The sequence below is a fragment of the Hyaena hyaena genome, unplaced genomic scaffold (assembly GCF_003009895.1).
Source record: "Hyaena hyaena isolate Hyena2069 unplaced genomic scaffold, ASM300989v1 scaffold_383, whole genome shotgun sequence".
Taxonomy (NCBI): domain Eukaryota; kingdom Metazoa; phylum Chordata; class Mammalia; order Carnivora; family Hyaenidae; genus Hyaena; species Hyaena hyaena.
The window spans coordinates 586994-611958 of NW_024081014.1; the positions used below are offsets into that span (position 1 = coordinate 586994).

The following is a 24965-nucleotide window of genomic DNA, read 5'->3' on the forward strand; positions in this document are numbered from 1 at the left end:
TGATTTTGTCTTCCTGTAAGAGAAAAGAAGAGAGAAACAGCATAGAGACACAGAAATAATGGTACATTTTGAAAATCTAGAAAGACTGAAAGCATTGGTGAAAAAGTCATGTTTATATGACACCAAACAAGACTGTCTGAATTTGTTTTAAAGAATGAATTTGCAGGTTGTGTAGAGTTCATGCAGAAAATAAGCATCAAACATAAAGACTCTATGCAAGTAATGAATCAAAACCCTGTTCTCAAGGGGAGGTTTACCTCTCATTATATGTCTGCACTGAAAAATGGCAAAAGACAAGAAGTTCAAATCACAGTGAGAGCTATTTCCACTGGACATGAGGGTTTCTGGCCAGAGAAGCATGTGGAGCCCCAGAACAGGCCTTCAATAGGATGCTAATGGATTCTCTCTCTCAGGGGCCTTTAACAACAGAATATATTAAGTGCCTATCTCGGGAGGCTGGACCAGAAGCTTTGGATAAGCTGTGTTACTACTTTAACATTAGAGAATAACTCCTAACTAGATGCAGAAATTTACTTGGAGGGTTCCTCAGGCAAGAGAATCAGGATGTGGAGAAATGTAGAAACAGAATGAATTGCATCAAAATAGATTGACTGGGACTGAGTGAAAAGCCTGGGGCAGTGGATTGAATGCAGGAGTGATGCTATAAAAGGTAAAAAATGTAAGTGTTCATACCTAAAGAACTACCCATTTAACACTTTCTTAAAGCTCCTACCAACACTGTAATTTCATGGATTCAGGACAGAGTTACTATCAAATTCAAGTTAAACTGAAGACACAAGTTTACTTTTCCTTATTAAAAAAAAAAAAAAAAAAACACACACACAGGGGGGCACCTGGGTGGCTCAGTCGGTTGAGTGTCTGACTTCGGCTCAGGTCATGATCTTACGGTTCGTGGGTTCGAGCCCCGCGTCGGGCTCTGTGCTGACAGCCAGCTCAGAGCCTGGAGCCTGCTTCAGATTCTGTGTCTCCCTCTCTCTCTGACCTTCCCCTGCTCATGCTGTCTCTCTCTCAGAAATAAATAAAACATTAAAAATAAATAAATAAATAAATATTTTAAAAAACCAGGACTGTAGCATTCTGAAGTTCTCTCATTGCTAATTTGCACATTACACACAGGCACACACATACAATCAGAGAGGTTAAGAAATTTGCAATATGTGAAAACTATATCAGTAAAGAACACTTTTAAAAAAATAGAAGCAATTCTCTTTCTGAAAATTCTTCATAAACTACAACCAATCTGACCACTTTTTGAGTCTTTTGTTCTTGCAGTCAGCCTGCCTGCCTGCTGTCCATGTGCATGCATGTGCACGCACATCTCCTTATTCAGCAGTTCATTTAACAACCACTTCCAAAAAGCCATGGTGGCCTCCTTGACAGCATGTTGGCTAGATACAGATATGGTTACTTTTAATGATTTGAAAAATCTCTTTTTTCAGATGATTCCAAATTCTCAGAAGCTGTGCAGACCTTGCTCACCTGGATTGAGCGAGGAGAGGTGAACCGCCGCAGCGCCAACAACTTCTACTCTATGATCCAGTCAGCCAACAGCCACGTTCGCCGCCTAGTGAATGAGAAAGCTGCCCATGAGAAAGACATGGAAGAGGCAAAGGAGAAATTTAAGCAGGCCCTTTCTGGAATTCTCATTCAATGTGAGTGGAAGTCGCAGTTCTGTGGATGGGTGAGAGGGCAGTTCACTTAAGCACCATTTTCTCCACACAGGAGCCAGGCCTACAAAGCCATCCTATGTCAAAGGACAAGGATCTCCTCTTCACTTCCTTGTGCTCTTCTTATATTGCCAAATGCCTGAGCTCCAGTTTAATGGGATTCATGTAGACACCTTCTATGTTCATTTTTTATGGTATATCTCCTTCAGCTCCTTAGAAACACTGACAGCTAGGCCACAATCCCATGCTTTTACTCTTGCTTCTTCTCAAAGTAAGTTATAAGCAGCTCCAGGCCTCAGTGGAAAGTTTGGTATTTCATTGCTAAAGTTAGAATAGAGCATCAGCATTTGTAAGCTTCTCTGCTTCAGATTAGCATCATTATCATGTTTTTCAGGTACTACATTTCAGTCAAAGTGTAATTATGCTTCCCAGGGTGATTGCATAAAAATTTGCTACTTCTGCTTGTTGCTTTTGTTACTTTATTTTCTTTCACTTTTTTTTTTCTGGATGTTATTGACACTGAGTCGGATGGGAAGCCACCAAAATGGCCATTTTCAAAAAGTACTACTCCAAACCTTTCTATGGTCTCTTAAATGAGATAGATCAGAAAAATTCTCATGATATTTTTAGTTCAACATATTATAAAATTATACATTCACATCTTTTGAGTGAGAACTCTATTCACCTTAAGAATAAGGACAGAGTTTTATGATTTGGCTTTTAAACAATTAATGCCCACTCTTTTCATATTTGTCTTCCCGTACTTGACTCATACATAATTAGGATTAAGGAAGACTTCCTTCATTTTCCATTTTTGTTTTGAAAATATATATGGACATGGAATCTAGGCAGAGAAAGCACATGTTTTTAGGATTTCAAAATAAATAGAAAAAAACAGCAGCAAGCAAGCAAGGATTATAAATCCTTAAATCGTTAATAGGGTATAAGCTGAGCTGTTAAGAAAAAAATAACACCTCTGGATTTTCTTATTGTGAATACCCACCCAGGAAGAGGCTTTTGTCCTTTTCCTCCTTTCCCTTCTCTTGAACTGGTTAGGAAAAAGTACCAGAATATTTTACACATTTCTCTGTTTGACGTTTTAAGAGACTCTGAATAATGCTCTTTAGGACTGCACTTACACAGTATTCTCCCATAAAACTTATATTTCTCCAGTCAACAAGCCTATCTACATAGACTTAAAATAGATTCCATTCATCTCAGGTTCTGATTTGATGCCTCTGGTTAAATATACCTCAGAATAATAAAGAGATGGATTCTGTTGAAGTGAAGCATGCAGGCTCATTTTGGAAGGCTAGTTTATGCAAGAAGCCAGTAGTCAAAAGGAGCTGGTACAGTTCACCACTCACTGCCATTCCAGGCTGGGCCACTAGTACTAAATCACATTAACTTCAACTCTTGCCTCTCCTGCCTGAATGAATACAGACTGCCTCTATTAACACTTTAGTCACCATTTTACCCCAAACCTTCTGGAGTTCCCTTGTTTCGTTCTGTATATTGATATCTCTACCTTTGAGTCTTCCTTAAGATCATGATACCTCAACACACGTAAACTTTTCTGGTCACAACCATAGTCTAGTGGTGTCATATAGAAGATACAACAAGGCTAATGCTTCTCTTATTTCTTTTTTCCTCTCTTTTACCATCTCTGGATGATACTCGGGCCTGATACAACTGCTGATCTGATGCTACAGTTGAGCAGATAGTAGCTGTGTACCATTCCGCCTCCAAACAAAAGGCATGGGACCATTTCACAAAAGCCCAGCGTAAAAACATCAGCGTTTGGTGCAAACAAGCTGAGGTTGGTAACTTTTTACTCTGGTAGCCCCTCAGGGGGACAGTTTATTTCTTTAACAAGTTATTGATTTGGAGTTTAGTCAGAATTAAATAGCGCCAAGCTCCCATGGTCACAACAAGGCTCTAATGAAACACTGAGATATGCTCTATAGCCTGTCATTGTGACCAGACCACATGCTGCCAAAAGTGTAATAAATGTGCACGTTTTGTCTTGAGCGCATTCCACTGGATAGAAACCTTAGTAGTGAAAGTGTAGCTGTGATCATTGTAAGTTTATCTCTCTAAGCTAGCTAATCTTGAGTACACCAATAATTACTGACCTGTGTGTCTAGCGTTAATAATATTAGGGCTATCTTACATTTATTAGAGCGTCTTGACAGTTGAGGCTGGAAGCTGCCTGGTGTTACATTGGAACATTGAAATTTCAGAGCTTTTATCAAATCCACTCAGTCATCTTTACAGGTGGCAGCTTTAAAGGTAACAGAGGGCTCTGATTTCAGATTTAGGTTGACACACAGCTCTCCACTTGTGCTCAAATGACTTTTAGCATAGAATATGTCTGATGTGATTAGATTGCTATTCTGAGTTCAAGATTAAAAACCAAGATGGGAGGTTTGCTTTCATGGATCTGCCTTTGGCATGATGTTACCTATACTTCAAGTTCTTCTGTTCCTATGGGCAGCTTCCTTACCCAGCCCTGACACTTCTGATCTGTGTATGCAGCAACTTTTTCAACTTTGTTTCTGAGTCCTCTTTGCTAGTGTGGTAGCAGTCCCATTATGTCTATCAATGCATGTTCTATGCCTTAACGTTTATATAGCATTTGTAAGGCATTTACATTTTATAAATCACTTTCACTACAGTTGCCTCACCTATGTGAGCCTCCCAGTAGGTGTGGTGCAGTGGAAAGTACACTGGACCTGGCGTCAGAGAATCTGGGTCTTAGCTATGATATATTGCAGCTGTGTGACTTTGACCAAGTTAGTCAGCTTGTCAGTCTCTATTTCTTCACCTGTAATTTGGAGATAATAAGGAAACCACTCTTGCAGGATCAAATGAGATAAAAGATGTGTAGAGTTGAAAATGTAAATGCTATATAAGAGGGAAATACTATTATTTCAGTTTATCATTAACAACTCCATAAGGGAAAATAGGTAAGTATGAAAGCCATGTTTTACATGTGAGGAAACTGAAACACAGAAATGTTAAGTGATGTACACAAAAGTACACAGCTAGTAAGTGGTCAATTCAAGACTAGAAATTCTTCTTCTCAACTTGGAGTGTTAATGTAAATTGTCTTGCACTCTTGAGTGGGTCATTTAATCTTTGTGGACCTCAATTTCCTAACCTATAAAATGAAGATATCAATATTCTTTCATGAGAAAAATGACATAGTTTGTGTAGCAACAGTTTGAAAACTGTGAAGAGCATTTAGAGGAAAATATGACAAATCCTGTTCATAAATTGATAGTTTCTGAGCCATCAGTTCTGGCTTAGGAACGGGATCTGGGAGTCACTGGGGAGAAATCCCTGAAGACATCAGCGCAATTGATAAATAGAGTCATACAAAGTTAGTAACATTTTAATTGTTTTTAAAAAGAGAATTTGGAACAAAAAAAGGATATGTTGTCTTACACTAGCACAAAATGATTTTAGAATCCTAGGGCTACCCAAAGTTGTTGAGCCTCAAACAAACAAAATTCAACAAATGGTATTTGCACTCAGGGAGCTAGAAGGGTAACAAAAGTCATCAAAGGGAGGAGTAGAGTTCAGTACCCTAAATTTAAAATATCCAAACTATTTAGTTTGAATAGTTCAGAAGAATAAAAGTCGAGAGAAAATGCTCAATATATCTTATAATTATAGGAAAGCAGTATTAAGTGTCAACCTTCTCTTCAATACATGTACACCTGTATCCATTCTCAGGGTCGGAAGAAGCCGTCTGAACTGCCCCACCCATTGCAGAAAGCCCCGCTAGTACAATATTATCTTTTCACAGGAGGAAGGGAGTCTCTGATTTGAGCACTGATTTGCTCAGACCAACCCCTCCTGTAAATGACTTTGCAATAAAATATTTCCATTAATATTATTCATCAAGTCTCTCTAGTTATTATCAAGCCTACCTATCTGATAGGTATATACTTGAGTTTAATTATCTTCTCAGTAATGATAGCCAGTAAGCTGGACATTTCTCTGGGCCTATAGAGAATGAGAGCTATACATCCTATCACTTAATATTGTAGCACAGCTTCTTTGGCAGAGTGACAAGGATAAAGTACATAGCTAGCATGACTTGCCAAGAGCTTCATGTTTCATGATGTATTTCATAGACTTGTGAAAAACCAGAAAAATGCTTCCTCCCTACTGGATTGGACTAAATTAAGGTCCACCTGGAATACCTCAATCTTGATAAGTAAAACTACTGAGAGTGAAACACAGCTTATGACCTTCCTCAGGCATTGCATTTCCTAAACCTGAAAAGACCTCTTCTACTTTACATTGGTACCTCTTTAAATCATGACTTTTTTTAACTTCTGCATATTTTAACTTGATAATGGGAAACTCTAAAAACTGAAAAGAGGTATCCTGTAGAAAATGACAACTGTCCTCTTCAATTGGGGCTGTCTGTTAGCACCCCATAGAGAATCAGAGCATCTCAGTGACTTAAATCAACTAGACTAGCTTTTTCTTGGCCTGTGAATCAAAGCTACAACTCCTAAGTCATGTGTTTCATCAAGGTGGAAGTTTCTGATATTAAGCCTTTTTTCCCAGTTGCCTTTGGGAATGACCTAGCCAGTAACCTCCTCATGTCAAAAAGTACCTGCTCCTGTCTTAGTATCATCCTACCAGCAGTCAACAGTGTCTTACTCTGGTGAGAGAGAGGTTATGGAGTAGGAAGAAAAAGTCCCCATCTTCAGGGAGCTTAGGCACTCACGTTGGTAGCATATGCTGGGCATACTAGTTTCCTAATGAGTCTTTTTCATTGGTTTACTTTCCTGATTTATATGTGTGTGAGGCTCCTGCAGATACAATTGGAAAGGGTAATAAGAGAAGGTTAAAGGCCCTTTCTTAACTAAAAGTGAGTGTCTACAGTAACTTCACTGACAGTTCTGTGTATTGTAAGAACGTTTTTTCTACAGAACCATTTAAAACCTGCATGTTACTCTCACTAAGAGGCTGGCCTAGATTAGAAGCTAAACCTTGGATGATATCTAGAAACTTGAGCCATAGCAGTAGACACTAGAATATACTCCCATACATCCTCCCCAAAATGAGATTTTATACCATCAAGCCAGAGAAAAAGGGACTTGATGATTGCTAACATTCTTATAAAATGAAATACTGTGACTGCTAAAATAGCTTTCTCTCTAGATTTCCAAGCCTGCCATTCCAAACTCTGAAGAGCTGTTTGCAGATAGATATTAAAGTCATCTGCATAGCCTTGTGTTAGGACCTATGTGTACTAACACTAGCTATTAGCTTTCAGCCATCAGAACACCTACTAACATGATTTGAATCAACCTTATTTTTATTTCCATACATATCATACAATAGGCATTGATTAAGAACCTGTATTTTTGCTTTCCTTCATTGTACTGAATGATATCTCAGATTCAAATTTCTACATAAGTGTAGAGGCTATCTATTCCTTTCCATTCCTTCATCTGACCCCTTCCTCACCAAGTAGGCTGTTAATGTTGAAAGTCTAGGTAAGTACAATTTTGTTACACAATTAATAAGGAACTTTGCTTTACTGAGAATCATGTTCTTATCATAAAACATGAGTAAGATGAATTAAAGTTCATATAACTTTTTGTGAAACTATATGGATAATGTGCAATGACTGTGATTTGCTTACTTTGTGATAAATTTAAAATGTCAGCTGGTACAAAGGTGATTCTCTCCATGCATTTTATGCTGTTTCAGGTTTTAGTTTGATTCTATATAAACGTTTCTTCTCCATTGTGGAGCAGTGTGTGACTTTCTAAGTTACTATTAAAACAAACTCAAAGCCATTGTGATGCATTTTTAGAAACCACTAACAGTTTGCTGTTTAAATGAAAAATATCACAGATTGGCTGTGGGCAGGAGAATGGTATAGGAGATTTAGGAGTACTGTCTTACCTTTTTTAATATAGTCTATTGGTGACATGGCCCAGTCAATTTCAGGTGGAGATTTACAAATGAAAACTTTTGGAAAATGTCTTTGCATGCCACTACCATTCTTTTGGTTTTAGGACTGGATCCAAATGTCAGGATGGGAAAAGGGGCAAATCTCGGAGGTAGCTACTTCCCTTTCTGCCTCCACTTCAGTGGCTCAGAGCCCTCCTCCTACCTCCACCTATGAGCCAAGCTAGGTAGAGTCCCTTCCTTAGGTAAATTGTACCTTTTAGTCCTTCACTCCAAAGGCATTTATTAGGGTTTGCTTCCCAAAGTAGAGATTTTTTTGACCCAAACAGAAATAAAGAAAACAGGTATCTTAGATATCAAGTGCTTTAATGGTAAGGCTTTCAAAGAATTAAAAACCTACTTCTTTATTTAGGGGTACTGTCAGTTACTAAATGCTCCCCAGAAGTTTACTTTACTATGGTATCCTATAACCTATAATGTTCTCTTTGCCTTTATCTCATTTATGTGACTTGGTACTGGGATATTTACAGAAAAGTAATGATACAGGGCTTAGTTTCTTTGTAGCTAAGGGGGATTGCCTAGTGGTTAGAAGGCTCTAAGCTCTGCCACTTTGCATGCCTTACTGAACAACTGAAAGCAAGCTTCCCCTTAGTTTTTCTTTCCCTCATTTCACTATCAGCTTAAAGGAACTGGTAACTCTTGTTCCTGAAATATTTTCAGACATTGAGGTAAAATTTACCCATGGATCTTTATATTTCTGGAGATTTTTTGAAGATGTGAAAGACCTCTAGATAAGCTGCATCACTTAATTATTGAACTTTTTTTTTTTTTACTTCTAAGAAAAGATTATGCTTTCTTGCCCAACTGGAAACAGAAAGATATTTTATGGATACTGAGCAGCTACTGGGCATGTCTTAGCTTTCAGTTAGATCTCCCTGCCCTGGGACATTTCCCTAGAAGGAACACAATTTATTCTTCTGAGAAACACAATAACTTTCCCAGAGTCAGATGACATGTCTGTGAATTGAGAGTTGGTCTCTGCTTACACCCACTGATAGGCTACATTTTTGTTAGGCAATGAGGAGAACCACAACTTTTCCTGATGCAGCAAGTTGTACAGTATTTGAATTTGCCAGTGTCAGACCTCATTATAATCACCTTTACAGTAACAGCTCTTTGATGATAACTGAAACCCAGACTCCCAAGACAGAATGAATTCTTAGAAATGAGCAATGGGGGAGAAGAAGGGGTGAAATGATGGGGGAAAGGGAGAGAGGCAAACCATGAGAGATTCTTGAATGCTGAGAAACAAACTGAGGACTGATGGATGTGGGGGGGAGGGGGGAGATGGGCAGGGCGGAGGGCACANGGGGGAAAGGGAGAGAGGCAAACCATGAGACACTCTTGAATGCTGAGAAACAAACTGAGGACTGATGGATGTGAGGGGGAGGGGGAAGATGGGCATGGAGGAGGGCACTTGTGGGGATGAGCACTGGGTGTTATATGGAAACCAATTTGACAATAAACTATTTGTAAAATAAAAAAATAAAAATAAAAAAATAAAAAAGGTAAAAATAAAAGCAGTGAAATTAAAAAAAAAAAAGAAATGAGCAATTCCTTTATTCTCTATGCAATGAGTTTGAATAAGATGTAGCAAATCTCTCTCTTGACACAGCCCTTTAAAGTTCATTTTTCTCAAGCAAGTCATTATTTTCTTCTATTTAAGCAAGGCCCCTACAGCACATGAGAGATGCTATGTTGGTATTTCTATTTTCTATTACTTCTATTTTTCTTTACTTCAGCTACCAGTGATAATGCTGAAAGGCTTGAGTTTTTAAAAGATACTTTTATTTATCTTTAGTGAAAACCTATCTTAATATAGAAATTATTTTTCCTGGTACAAGAATAAAAAAGGAGGCTATTAGTTGAGATAGTGATTAACAATAGCATTAATTATTAAGAAATCCATTTAAAATATTTATAATCTGCCTAAATTGAGCCAATTTTCACCAGACAGCTTTGGATATTTCCTATATTATGACCCAATTGGGGCTAACCTAGGTAAGGAATTTTCGACTCAGTGCTGAGAAGCCTCTGATAGGCATTAAGTGGTCTCTAAATGGTTGAACCACTTCTAAGACAAGATTATGTTCTCTTGAAAATGTACAGTTTTCATGCTTACTTTTAATAAGTGACTTTTCCAGTGTGATCTCTATCATTTCCGAAGTTCTTCATACCTTCCTGAAGATCTGTGTTTATATCTGGTAGCACTTCCCTCCAATCTGAACTTTCTCCTGCATTTCTTATACTGCAAATCTTTGGATGACAAATTCTTGGCATTTACATTTGTCTGAAAATAGATTTAATTCATCTTCATTCTTGAAAGAATTTTTCTCTGCATACAGAATTCTGAATAAACTGATATTTTTATTTCTTCATGCACTTTAAAAATCTTGTTCCCCTGATTTCTGGCCTATATTGTTCCTGAAAGAAATCAAACTGTTCAAATTGTTTCCTTGTATGTAATGTATTAGAGAGGTTTGTTGTTTTTTTTTTCCTGGCTGCTTTTAAGTTTTTCTATTCTACCTTTACTGAGGAATATAATTGACATACAGTACTGTATAAGTTTAAGATAGTATGATTTGACATCATACAGCAGTATGATTTGACCTACATAGATTGCAAAGTGATTATCACCATAAGTTTAGCTAACTAAAGAGTTTCTGTTTATGTTTACTTTTCAGCAATTTGACTATGGTATTTTTAGACAAACCTTTTTCACACGTATCCTGCTTGGGGTTTATTGAGCTCTTTGAATATATAGATTAATGCCTTTCATCATATTTGAGATATCATCAACTATTTTCTTCTTCAAGTATTTTGAGTGATTCAATCTCTTCTCTCTGTGATTCCAGTTAGTTTCTCTCTGTCCTTCAGATTGAATAAATTTGTATTGTTCTCTAAGTTCTCTCTTTGTTCTGCCATCTCTATTCTAGAATTAAGCTCATCCACTTACTTTTATTTTGGATACTGTACTTTTCAGTTTTAGAATTTCCGTTTGGTTCTTTTTTAAAGTTTCTGTTTCTCTGCCAAAATTTCCTGTCTTTTCGTTCATTGTGATCATATAATAGCTGGTTTAACTCCTTGTCTGCTAACTGCCCTATCTGGTTCATTTCAACTTTGATCTCTGTTGATTGTCTTTTATTTTTAAAATGGGTCACCTCATACCAGTTCTTTGTATGTCAAGTAATCTGGGGCCTGGATTTTATAAATATCTTGCTTTTAATGTTTTTGCTGTGTTCTATTATGTTCATTCTGTTATTGTCTTCTGAAGAAGGTTGTCTTTGGTTTATTTTGTTGTTTTTTTTTTTACATTTTTTTATTAATGTTTTTTATTTATTTTTGAGAGACAGAGAGAGACAGTGCGAGCAAGGCAGGGTCAGGGAGAAAGGGAGACAGAGAATCCAAAGACAAGCTCCAGGCTCTGAGCTAGCTGTCAGCACAGAGCCCAATGCGGGGCTCAAACCTACGAACCATGAGATCATGACCTGAGCTGAAGTCAGACGCTTAACCGACTGAGCCACCCAGGCTCCCCTGGTTTCTTTTGTTTTAATGATCAATTTACTTAATAGAATTTAAGCTGGAAATGCCCTCTCTTATATGGCAGTTCAAATCTCAGGTCAGTTATTTTTTTTCTTTTAACTCTTTATTATTTTTTTAAATAGTTTATTGTCAAGTTGGTTTCCATATAGCACCCAGTGCTCATCCCCACTAGTGCCCTCCTCCATGCCCATCATCAGGTCAGTTCTTTTAGACTTAGCTGTGTTGTTTGGAATCTGCCCTGTGCTTCCATGGTTCAAGAGTCATGCAGAAATTTGAACAGATATTATATAGAGAATTTGGTTCTCTCTCTCTCTCTTTCTCTGGTTGTCTCCTTTCTGGGATCCCCTCCTCACTTTCCTACAGCTCTCTCCTTGATTGCTTTAGGACATAAAGACCAGATTTTCTATGAAAAATGTAGTCATCCTTTGAAGTGCTAACTATGGTCTGGTGTCAGACTAAACGGTCCTTAAAAACTGAGAAACTCACATCCTTCTTCCAAGTGTCAGCAATTCTTTAGGATATGCCTGCTTTTGTTTGCTCTCCAGTGCTGTCAAGTAGTTAGGGGTTTGGCTTGGTCTGATTTTGTGTTTTGTTCAGAGTATAGTTATTATCCATTGAAGAGTTGATCTGATAGAAGTTCACTCCTGACAGCTCATTTTTGCTCTAACTTCTAAACTTGAAAATGTTAGATTAAGAATTCTGGTGAGGAAGTCTGTAAGTGGAGAGGGAAGAGGATGGAAAGGAGCAAAATGAAAGGTCTTGACATGGGAAGGTGAAAATGGCAGAACACTAAAAAGAAAGCCCAAAAATCCACATAAGAGGTGAGAAGTCTTTTATTACCGACAGTACTTTCTAATATAGGAGAGATATAAGAATCATCAATGGCCAGAGCTCTGTATATGGAATGAATGCCTTATGAAAGACAGAATGTACAGTCTGCTTTGTCTATTGAGACAGTTTCCACCCTAACATGCCTGTTTGCCCTTGCCTTAAGATTACTCTGAAGTTTTGTCATATGTCAAAAAACTCAGCTTTATCTTATCCTTAACTCTGTTCATTTCTTCAACATTTTCAAAGCTTTCCCACCTAAAAGGCATAACTTTTAACCTTAGGAAATTCGCAACATACATAATGATGAATTAATGGGAATCAGGCGAGAAGAAGAAATGGAGATGTCTGATGATGAAATAGAAGAAACAACAGAAACAAAAGAAACTGAGGAATCAGGTAAAGATAATTCTTCTTTGTTTCATTTAGTTAACAACTGCTTGCAGGGATATTTTAAAACTTTTAACACTCAGTAAGATATGGGTACAAAACCATCAGTCTGGAACCAGCGAGAAACAATTGGTAAAGCCATCTAAGTACATAGTGGCTGAATATCAACCCTGTGGCTATAGGATCTTCTTATTTACTCCAGTCTTCCATCATACTACCTAATTGAAAGTGAACTTTGTTTTCTTAGGAGTGCTAGACATTTGGGCAACATTGTTCTATATTTGATTTTAACTTATGAATAATATGTTCTACAGTAGGAATCATGAGAGCTTATACATAAATAGATAAGTAGCCAAACATTTACAAAAGTAGTTAGATCCCTACATCACTTATACCTTACACCAAAATTAGTAACAGATGGAATTAAGATTCAAAAGTTTAAAAAAAACAGCAAAAGAAATTATGGAAAATGTAGGAGTTGGTTATATAATTGGGGATGAAGGTCTCCAAAGGTAGAAATCATAAAAGATACTTTTGATAAATTTATCTTCATATAAATTAAATATTTTTCCTTAAGGAATCACAAAGTTAAAAGAGACTCTACCCACTAATGGGAAATATCTATTTTATATGATAGTCTACCTATCTGCTGCCTTTTATCGTGGTTACTGGTTACCTAGGAGTTTATTGGGAGCCAAACAGAGTCTACAGACAAATATCTTGGTAAAAGCTTTTGCTCTTACATAGTTAGTATACTCAGGCCTTCAGTGTGAGGCCACAATGTGGGTCCCCAGTGCTTCAATTTTATAACAAACCTTACAAGAGGGAGGGAATTACCAGAGGGGAGATTAAGATATCAAACCAGTGTTTTCAGGTAAGCCATTCCAGACAATCTTAGGAGTGAGTAAGGTATAGTGGACAAAGCATCAGACCTAAAGTTAGGGCAGCTGAGTTCTAGTCCAAACTGTTTTTCTTGACACAGAAAGGACTTCTGTCCTACTGAGCCTCAGGTTTTTTAGTTGTAAGAAGTATATTATACAACCATCTAACAGGAATGTTGCGATGGCTAAATAAATTCATTCATTCACTTAATAACTATTGCATGGCAAGCACTGTGCTAGAGACATTGGAGATATTGTAGTACACTGTCCCTACTGTGTGTGTGTCTGTGTGTGTGTGTGTGTGTGTGTGTGTGCGCGCGCGCGCCTGTGTGTGTGTGAGAGAGACACACAGAAACAGAGAACCTATTGATTATAATGCAAACCAGAACTTCTTGGTTCCAGTACTTGCATATTGAAGTCAGCAGCTCTATAGCCATTTGAGTGGTACTAGAATCTTCACTCCATCAAGAGAAACTCTTAAGGAAAGAAAACCACCAAGTCAGACTTTTAAAGAGGCATTTGTGGAGGTTACATCTGAATTTCCTCTATTTCTGCCACATGTTAGATCCCTAAACATATAAATCTCCATATATACTGAATAAATCCTTTGTAATCAGTAGATAGTTAGCGTTTTCAGAACAGTGAACTAATTACTATAAACACATACAATAAACTTATAGCTAAAAAAACAAGAGTTTAATAGTGAAAACATTAACACAACAAGAGTTAAATAGTTTGAATTGAGCTATTCAAATTATTTAATTGCTTAGCCAAGATGTTTTATAGCTGACTAATCTTTGACATATAATTGTCTCCATCTCAGGATCTGAAGTATTATATAGTGTTAATCCAGTATTATCCTGAAATGAATGTGATCATAAGTTTGAGTATTTACTTGATAAATTGCTGAGTTTGAGGGGTTATTGGGAGAGGGGGTTGTATGGGAGATTCAGATTAAATGCACTTACTAGTGTTATATAATTGAGTTTTCCTTCTGTATCTCTTTTGAGTTAAAAGCTGTATTGGCTACTGCACAGAATCTTATTCCGTTAGAGACTGAAAACTCCCTGACAGATCATCTTATAGCTATTTTCTTTCCTGTTCCACATGCCAGGATGCTGCTTTGTCAAATAAAGCTATCTACAATAGACTTAATGGAGCTTACCAAATAGCTTTTCTCCCAGAAGGTTTCAATTTATTTTAATTCAAGGACTTTTGTGCATTTTTCCTCCCCTCGATCGTATCTAATTTTGTTATCTTGCTTGTGTAGTAGTCAGCTGCAGAATCTTGGTCAGTGTAAGTCAGTGAGTGGATCACCAGTTTTTATCTAAATCAGCTACATGTTTTAGTTATCACTTGGTTCCAATTAAAGGCTTAAGCGCCAGATCTCAGAGTTGTTGTTTCTCTCCATGCTACCAAACTTGAATTCCAGGAGCCTATAGCATACTCTGGTTAAATTTTACTTCCCAGAGTAAGTAAGGTTCAAAGCTGGCCTAGCAGTCTCAGTTACCTTTCTTTGGAGTGCCACAAATTTCTATTCCTCAAGAGACTCTATATTACCTGGCCCACATTTGTGATACAGTACTGGAAATATTCTTGCCATGGAAGAAAGGACTGCTGTTCTCAAAGCAATGTATTGAAGAGGCAATCACATCAAAGCAAATCATGATAGTGGAAAACTGTTTCATTCTAATAATGGCCATGATGGAAAGTACATGTGCCCAGTAAACCTAAGAACAGCTGTTGCTTTTCAGCATATCTTTTGTCTGCCTTCTCCACTTGGACTAGTGGTTCTCAGAGCTGGTATATATAAGAATCATTGTGTTACCTTTAAAAAGTCTGATTTTTGCACTGCAGGGTTTGATTAAGTAGGTCTGTAATGGAGTTCAGGAATTTGCATTTTATCAGGCATCCAAAACGATTTTGATGCTGGTGGTCCAGGGAGAACATTTGGAAAACATTGACTCATTCTCTTGCATTATTCTAGCCGAAGTTTTCACTTCTCTTGGTATCCAATCTTCTTCTTTCCTTCCTCCCACTTCTCATTATTCCCTCTTTAAGAGTTTTATCAGTTAATTAACAAGCACTGCATCCAATAAGCTGATGAAAATAGGGGGTACAATTAGGTAAATTTACATAAAATATAAGAAATACCATTTGCTGCTAATCTGTAAGGTACTGATTAGAATGCAGCAAGAGCAAGAGATATTACTGTGGCCAGAGTAGTTGCAGTCAATGAAAATTAATCAGGACCTTAAACAATGGACATGTTTAGATGAGAAGAGGGAAAGTAAGAAAATATCTTGATATGGAGGAAGGAGAGGAGAAGGAACAGAGCTCAAAGAGGGAAATAGGATAATGGGTATAGAGGGATAAAATATAGAGTGGACAAGGTAGGTCCAGATTATGGGGAACCATGAAGCCAAGGTTACATTTAGCATAATCGACAATATGGCACTATAAGCATATCTCAATTATGGTGCTAGTATGGTAAAAGTAACATGAATTATATATTTTAGGAAATAATTTTGGATAAAGAGAGATCTATCAGAGACTTTTATAGGAATTTAGATATGAAATGGTGAAGCCCAGGACTAGAGTAAAGGTAACAGAAAATTAGATTAAATGGTGGAAGAAAAGAACACAACAGATATTATGAGATTAAAGATGCTAGGAATCACTTCAGAAGAGTAACTAAAGTCTTTGACACCAGATTTGTATAGATGAGGAAGAAAAACCAAGAACCTGAGATTAGGCTAGGTCTTCTAGTCTGGGAGACTGAAGCGTCAGTGGTTGTATTAGTTTGCTAGGTACTGCAACAAAGTACCACAAACTGAGTTTTATTGCCTCATAGTTTTGGAGGCCAGAAGTCTGAGATTAAGGTGTCATCAGCGTGGGTTCGTATTGAGGGCTGTGAGGGAGAATCTGTTCCATGCCTCTCCCAGCTTCTGATGGTTTGTTGGCAATCTTTGATGTTCCTTGGCTTGTAGATGCATCACCACAATCTCTTTTTTCATGTGTACATGACATTCTCCCTGTTTACCTGTCTCCTTTTTATAAGTACACTGGTCTTATAAGTCCATAAGCCCACCAGAAAGACCTCATTTTAACTTGATTACCTCTGCAAAGATCCTATTTCCAAATAAGGTCACATTCTGAGGGCTTCAACATAAAGTTATTGGGGGGGGGGTATAAATTAAATCCATAATAGTAGCACTGACAGAAATGTACTAGTGCATGGGACTGATTTATAGAATATGAGATCAGTTTCAGTAGGTAATTATGAAATAGATTTAAGAGATTTGTATTGAAATCAGGGTTGAAGAAAGTATAAGGAATAGAAGATGCTAGTACAGAGGTGTTGGCTGAAGCTTGGAGAATATGAATGACTGATAGTGAAAGACAAGTGAGAGAAAGATGAGTAAAAGGCTAAATACAGAACTTTGGTGGCCACCCACAGTAAGGGTGAAGGAAAGAAAGAGGAGACTACAGAGGAGTTAGAAAAAGAGCAGTCTAAGAGGCTGGAAGAAAACTAGAAAAACATTGGATTATAGAGCCGACAAGAAGAATTTATAGAAGTAGGAATAAGCAACATTATCAGATATTCTAAAGAAGAAAGGAATCTAGGACAGTGATGAGCAAGAACTATTTTAATAAGGTGATAGAGGTAGGGGCCAGAACATATGACATTGAGGAGAGAAAGTGGACACAGATCACAGGTCAAAAAGTTGGGTGCTGAGCAAAAGCAAATGCAAGTATTATAAATGGTAACTGGAATTGGTAACAAAGTTAAAGTTCAGTTGTTGTTTGTTGTTCAGTAGAAGGGAAGGAGGCCATGGAGTGAGGTTGAAGATGCTTGAGAATGAAAGAGTACTTATGGGTAATTACGGAAGTGGAATCCTGGAGAAGAATGGGAAGTGATCCAAATTCAGGTGGAGTTTTCTTCATAGAGGCAAGAATCCTCTTCCTCTGAGATAAGAGAGGTGAAGCTAAAAGTATATATGCATCCCATGCTTTTCCATACAGCAAGAGATTGGTCAACCTTTGATTAGGGAAATGATTTGGAAATGAGTCCATGAAGAGGCAGGAGCAGACCTGGAATAAATGCCCTGGGCAGGATGAAAGGAAGAAATCAGTGAGAGGTAAGAGACCCAGCATCAAGGACCAACATGAGTCTGTATTGACCAGGACTGCTCAGCTCTACAACTTTCTATACGAGTCCTCTGCAACTCAGGATAAGGTACAGAGAAAGTTGAGTCAAGTGGCCATGAACTAGGAACTGGCATGTTAAGACTGGCCAAAAGTTTTCAGGACGGTGAAGGAATACAGGGTACCTAGGAGTTTTCAGTGGAATCTGTTTAGCCAAAAAATAATTAGTGGACTGGGTGAAGTAGGCCACTTCAGGAGATTAAAGGTCCTAGCAAGGAATGAGAGCAGTCTCAGGGTGATGAGGGGCAGTGGGATAACTGACCAATGAAGATACTGGCTTTCAGAGGGGAATTTAGAGATCTCAGAGGAGAAACAACAAAGTCCTTGGTGGTGCATCCATAATGGCAGGACCCTCATTGGAGCAATGACCTGTAGAGGTAAGGAAAGCAAAGCTTTGGGAGGTCAGGAAACACTTCAAATTTTGTCTGAACTGGCCTGCAACTATTCATATCATCTCCCTCTCTTTCTTTGAAAACTGTCCTTTTTGGCTTTTTTTCTTTGTGAATTACTCCAGCTCAAACTTTTTATATGAACCTTGAGAGGAATGTTGCACAATTTCCCTTCTATAATTTGGATACATTTGTTAAACATCCTCCTTCAATAATTTGGTACATTTTGTAAGCATCTCTTGTAATGCTGCTTTGTGAAGGTGGCCAAACCTCTGAATTTACTTCCATTAAAATTACTGTTTTCTTTGCACCACCGAAGAAACTTAGCCATTAATTTTTTAATGGCACAAAATCATTTCAGATCTTTTGTTAACTCCACACCTGAAAAACAAATAATCCAGTGAAGAAATGGGCAGAAGACATGAAAAGACACTTCTCCAAAGAGGACATCCAGATGGCCAACAGACACATGAAACGATGCTCAGCGTCCCTCATCATCAGGGAAATACAAATCAAAACCACACTGAGATACCACCTCACGCTGGTCAGAGTGGCTAAAAGGAACAAATCAGGAGACTATAGATGCTGGCAAGGATATGGAGAAACGGGCACCCTCCTACACTGTTGGTGGGAATGTAAGCTGGGGCAGCCCCTCTGGAAAACAATGTGGAGGTTCCTCAAAACATTAACAATAGAACTCCCCTAGGACCCAGCAATAGCACTGCTAGGAATTTACCCAAGGGATACAGGAGTGCTGATGCAAAGGGACACATGAACCCCAATGTTCAAAGCAGCACTCTCAACAATAGCCAAAACATGGAAAGAGCCTAAGTGTCCATCAATGGATCGAGAAGATGTGGTTTATCTATACAGTGGAATACTACATGGCAATGAGAAAGAATGAAATCCGGCCGTGTGTAGCAACATGGATGGACCTTGAGGGTGTTATGCTGAGCGAAATAAGTCAGGCAGAAAAGGACAGATACCATATGTTTGCACATATAGGTGGATTAAGAGGAAACTAATGGAGGACCATGAGGGAGAAAAAGGGGAAAATAGTTGGGGAGAGGGAGGGAGGCAAACCATAGAGACTCTTGAATGCTGAGAACTAACTGAGGGCTAATGGGATGGGGGAGAGGGGATGGGGGGTGATGGGCATGGAAGGGGAAGGAGGGTGATGGGAAATGAGGGCACTTATGGGGATGAGTACTGGGTGTTATATGGAAACCAACTTGACAATAAACTATTTTTTAAAAATATATCTGGGATTTTTCTCTGAGTGGCTCCTCTAAAAAGAGGAGTTCACAGCTGCCTTCATACTTTTATATTGCCATGATGAACTCGCAGTCTTCAGATCTGAGGGGCAATCCCCATAAAGAGAAACATTTTTCCCATATAGGAAATAGTCAAAAAGGAGCATCCGGGAACTAATGATGGCAACATATGAATAAATTCACTGTACTATGCTCTTTAATATCAAGACTGACGAATTCGCCTACTCAAACATATTATTAAAAGGTATTATTGAACTTTTCAATGTTCTGGCAATGTACAAAGAACTCCAACTTCAGAAATGGGCCCAATTAATATTAAGTGTGTGAAAGTAAAGACTGGTGTCCTCATTAAAATGACAAAAACCCTCATTTCAGAGAGTGGGAAATACATTTCATAAGTAAGGTGCCCTGGTGGCATTAAAGGAGATCACATTCTCTTTTGCTTAGTCACAGGTCCGAACTGAGGAGATGATTATCTGTTCCCACTTGGCTGCAGGTGTCTATCTCTGCTTATCAGCATGCCCTTTCCCCCAAGAGAGAAACAGTGTTTCCTCCTCATTTGCTCAGAGGGAAAATATTTTCACTTTTAAACTGAAGACTGTGCCTCTAACCATGCTCCTGGATCACTGCCCTTTTCTCTTCCATGTTTCTCCACATGAGTTGTAAGACATGAGCATAATTACTGGCCTGCAGTACAAGAAGAAACAAAAGGAGGAAGATGAAATATCACTATTTAGTATTGAGCCGTATGGCTTGCCAGGGGACAAACATGCAAACCAAAGCAAAAATAAGTAGCTATCTATCTGTAGCAGTCACTTGATTTACAGAGTAACCTCTGTGTTATTCAGCGGAACTCCAGCTTGAGATGCTATCCTTGGTACTGACCCAGCAAGCAAATCAAATATTTCTTCCCGTTTGGCAGATAGCTAATGCCCCCTTTGCCATACAGTTTCCTATATACAGTCATCTTCACTTTTAGCATCTTCTTTTGGTGTTGTGACTGTGAGGGATGCTTCCTGTCCAATGACAAGTATCCCAGCTGCTCGGAGAGATGACAAGGATAGATACTATTTAGAGTGCTGGGACTCCAACCCTCTGCTTTCTCTTCAAAGACACAAAAGCTGTATGATTACAGCAAATATTAAAATCGGTAATGAAACCAAACATACAACCAAAGTGTCATGCCAAAAGTTTTTGTAATTTCTTTTTAGAACTAAAATGCAAGATTTAAAACTGCCATATCAGGATAATTGCATGGCCATCCACAGAAAACAAATGTGAATGCTGACAACATGTAATAGGAAGTATTGCCACTCTCTAATTTGGACAATCTGATCACATCAGCCTATATTGGAACCTGATTGTTTTTAGGAAAATCCTAAGGTTGAAAGCATGGAATTAAACCCCACACCCCTTCACCACCAGAAGCAGCTTCCTTTTAGGAATAGGGGGTGCTTTCACACTCAGAATGTGGGTTTCTTCTCTATATTTCATCTTTGTAAAGCACAACTTCTTTCCATTTATAATGTACAGAATGAATCTTGTCTTTGAAATCCCTTTAGAAAACTCTTCTTCCACCACTTATAGCTAATCTTGAAGATTTGATTTCTATGACTTTCTTTTACTTTCTTCTACCCAAAATCCCTCCCCTTAAGTATCTGAAAAAAATTCACATCTTTGATAAGTTGCCTTTTAACATTCTTATATATTTAATATTTATAATATGTAATTTTGATCCATTTTGATGTCTCTTTTCTGGGCTTTATCCTGTGTTAGGAATCAAAAAAATGGAATAAACTACAAATGTTTCCATTACTTTGGACTGTAAACCATAGAAATTAGTGGAACCCCATTTTTTACCATTATCATAAGCCTGGTACAGGGAAGATACTCAGTGTTTGTTGAATGAATGAAAATCCTGATTAAATATTTTGAAATAGCTTTTGTGATTTTTGACCTTGAAAATTTTGCCATACCCATAAATAAAGTTAACCAAGTTTTCCTCATGTGTTTTAGAGTTTTCTAATTAATTTTTAATATTTAAAGCAGTCTTACTACCCATATAAATGTTTCAGTGACAAATATAGATCTCAATACTTGTAATAAATATTAAACTTCTTTTTTTAATTTTTTTAACATCATTAGCTTTTTGTAGGCCAGTTATAAACTTTATATTCCATTTTCAATATACTTGATGTGTATTTTAAAAGGCATTTGCAGAATATTTCTCTTCTTTGAAACATCCTGGTCAATATTCAAGCTAATTTTATAATCTCATAAATATATTAAAACCTTTCATATTAAAAAATTTTTTTAAATAAAGCAGTCTTAGATTTACAACAATATTGAGCAAGAAGTAAAGGGTTTCTAAACACCCTGTTTCCCCCCTCCACACACACAGCTGCCTTACTACTGACATGCTGCAGCACAGAAGTACATTGGTTATAATCATTGAACACATTGTTATCATCCAAATTTGGTAGTTGGCACAAGGGTACACTCTTGGTCTTATACATTCTATGGGTTTGGAAAATGTTTAAAATCTATGTATCTACCATTATAGTATCACACAGAATAGTTTCACTGCTCTAAAAATCCTCTATGATCTGCCTATTCATCTTTTCCTACCCCCCTCAACCCCTTGCAACCAGGTTAGAGGATTTCTTTTTCATCTTTTTACTGATTCCATCGTTTTGCCTTTGCCAGAATGTCATAAGTTATGTAGCCTTTTCAATAGGCTTCTTTCACTTAGTAATAAGTATTTACATTTCCTCCAGGTCTTTTCATGGCCTGATCACTCATTTCTTTTTAGCACTGAATAATATTCCATTTCTGGGTGTACCACAATTTGTTAATCTATTAATCTACTAAAGAACATTGCAGTTGTTTCCAAATTTGGGCAATTAGAAAATTGCCCGAATAAATCTGCTATAAAATCCTTGTGCATATTTTTGTGGGGACATAGGTTTTCAGTTCACTTGGGTAAATACAAAGGACTACATTTGCTGGATTGTATGCTAAGAGTATGTTTAGTTTTATAAGAAATTGCCAAAGTATCTTCCAATATGCCTGAATGAAAGACCAGCGATGACAACAACCAGCAGTGAAAGAGAGGGGTTTTTTTGTTTGTTTTATTTCTTTTTTTAGAGTACATTATTTATTTAAATTCAAGTTAGTTAACATACTGTGTAGTATTAGTTTCAGAAGTAGAACGCAGTATTCATCACTTATATATAACACCCAGTGCTCATCCTAACAAGTGATCTCCTGGAAATAGTTTTTGTTTGCTCCACATCCCGGCCAACACTTGGTGTTGTCATTGTTTTGGGTTTTCACAATTCTAATAGGTGTGTAGTGGTATCTCATTGTTATTTTAATTTGTAATTCCCTAATGATGTATGACATACGACATATGATGATGCTTACTTGCCATTGATATGTCTTTGGCGAAGTGTCTTTTCAGGTCTAATTGCTTGGCATTTATCCTGCATGATGTTACCTGAACTCCCTGGTAATAATTTGGGGAAATTTTCAGCCATTAATGCTTCATATATTGCTTCTGTTCCTTTCTTTCCTTACTTTCAAATATTCTCATTATGTGTATCTTTGGTGGTTGTCCCATAGTTCGTGGATATTTGCTTGGGTTTTTTTTTTTTTTCCAGGCTTTTTTCTCTTTGCTTCTCAGTTTGGGCAGTTTCTATTGTCATATCCTCAAGCTCAGAGATTCTTCAGCCAGGCATGCCCAGTCTTTTAATAAGCCCATACAAGGCATTGTTCACTTCTGTTACAGTATTTTTTTTCTCTCTAGCATTTCTATTTGATTCTTTCTTAGAATTTCCATCTCTCTGTTTACATTATCCATCTGTTCTTGGATGTTATCTACTTTTTCCATTAAATCCCTTAGCATACTAATCATAGTTGTTTTACATTCCTGGTCTGATAATTCCAACATGCATGCTATATCTGACTCTTGTTCTGATCTCTGTTCAGTCTCTTCAAACTGTGTTTTTGTACCTTTTAGTACACCTTGTAATTTTTTGTTGCAATCTGGATAGGATGTACTGGGTGAAAAAAAAACCCTCTAGTAAATAGGACTTCATCAGTGTGGCAGTAAGGTATGGGAAACATTCTCTAGTCCTGTGATTGGGCCTCAGTCTTTCAGTGATCATACAATTCTGGACTCTGAAGTTTACAAGTGTTTATCAGTTTTTTTCTCCTCGCCCCACCTTCGGGCAAGATGGCTGGAGGGGGCTATAATTGTGTATTTCCCTTCTCTAGGTCAATTAGGCTCTGGTAATACCCTAGCAGGTTAGGCTCCCATAAAATAGTTTCTTCTGAAAGCAGGCCTTGTTAAGAAGAACAGAATGCTCTGTATATTTCATAATGGTTTCTTCTTCACCACCCCCCAATGGAAGCACAAGGAGATTTTTCTCCAATATTCATTGCAAGGACTTGGTTGTACTCCCAGAAATAAAAGTCACTAAAGTATTGAGACCTCACTATGACTGGGTGCCTCTGGACTTTTCAAATCTTAGAGTTGCCCACACTAAGCCTCCAGCAATTACAACTACACTTTAGGTTTTCTTGCTTGCCACTGGTTCCTATGGATCTTTCTGCTCATAGGTTTTCAGCCTGGTAAGTTGTGATTCTCTATATTCACCTATCTGTCCAGTTGCAGGGAGAGCAACTGGCCCTATGACTTCACTTCTTTGAAAGATCTAAGGAGAGTTGTTGATCTTTCAGTTTATTCATCTTTTTACTTGTCATTAGGATGGAATGATGACTTGTAAACTCCTTACACACCAGACCAGAAACCAGAAGTCTTATGTCTTAATTTTTACATCTGCCTTTCCTTGGGAGGACAGGCAAGACTACATTTTTAAAAACAACTGCCAGCAAAATTACTGTGTGGACAGTCATCAGTTCAAGACAATTAGCCCTGTACTCTGTTATGAGAGAGCTCTTATCATTTGCTGCCTCTGAAATAAAAGTAACCAATGGTAGCTGGAAACATCATAGTTGTATTTGGGGTGATGAATAAGAAAACATGACGATGACTTCAGTATGTTCTCCTGTGTTCATTTACAAAAATGGTTCTGTGGGCTTTTGTGTCTATCTCTTGCTGCCATGGGCAACTCAAACCTAAGTTGCTTAAGAGCTTTTTTATACATGTCAACTAAAAAATACTAAGTTTTCATGGTACCAAGATGAATCACAAAGGAACGTGGATATATGGTGTTCAACTTTATATTGATTGTTCAGCCTTAGTGTCACAGGCAGAAGCTCTGAAGGAAGAAAATGACAGCCTCCGTTGGCAGCTTGATGCCTATCGGAATGAGGTAGAACTGCTGAAGCAAGAGCAGGGCAAAGCCCACAGAGAAGATGACCCGAACAAGGAGCAGCAACTGAAACTCCTGCAGCAAGCCCTGCAAGGAATGCAACAGGTAAAGGCCCTTGGTTTTCTGAGCTTTTCAGAAGCCCAGCCCAGCCTCACCTGGATGAGAGTCCCTCTCAAGCAAATAGGATAGCAAACCTCTTCTTCTTGACAGCCTATTCTCTGGCATAGCTGAGGAAGGGATCATGGGCTGTGGTTAATGAAATATTCTGGCCAATATAGATGTAGCCGTGGGTTACCACTTTTTCAAAGAATGAAGATTCAGTGAAAAACACTTAACAATAAAACTACAATGAACATAATCTAATCTTTAAGCTTCAGAAAGTACTTTGGGATCTGGACATGGCCTCAGGGTCTTTATG

The 24965-nt window shown here is 37.8% G+C and overlaps 1 protein-coding gene across 4 annotated transcripts in view; it reads left to right on the forward strand.

Moving 5' to 3' along the window:
* The window catches only part of ENOX2 (ecto-NOX disulfide-thiol exchanger 2), a 197137-nt gene that overhangs the window by 160586 nt on the left and 11586 nt on the right, over positions 1-24965 (forward strand). For 3 of the 4 annotated variants that reach the window (XM_039250805.1, XM_039250804.1, XM_039250803.1), the window contains 4 exons: positions 1461-1673; positions 3401-3507; positions 12350-12464; positions 24471-24652. In XM_039250805.1, coding sequence (XP_039106736.1) covers positions 1461-1673; positions 3401-3507; positions 12350-12464; positions 24471-24652 — 617 coding nt within the window. The remainder of the gene's footprint in view (positions 1-1460; positions 1674-3400; positions 3508-12349; positions 12465-24470; positions 24653-24965) is intronic. The other variant, XM_039250806.1, reaches the window with a different exon arrangement.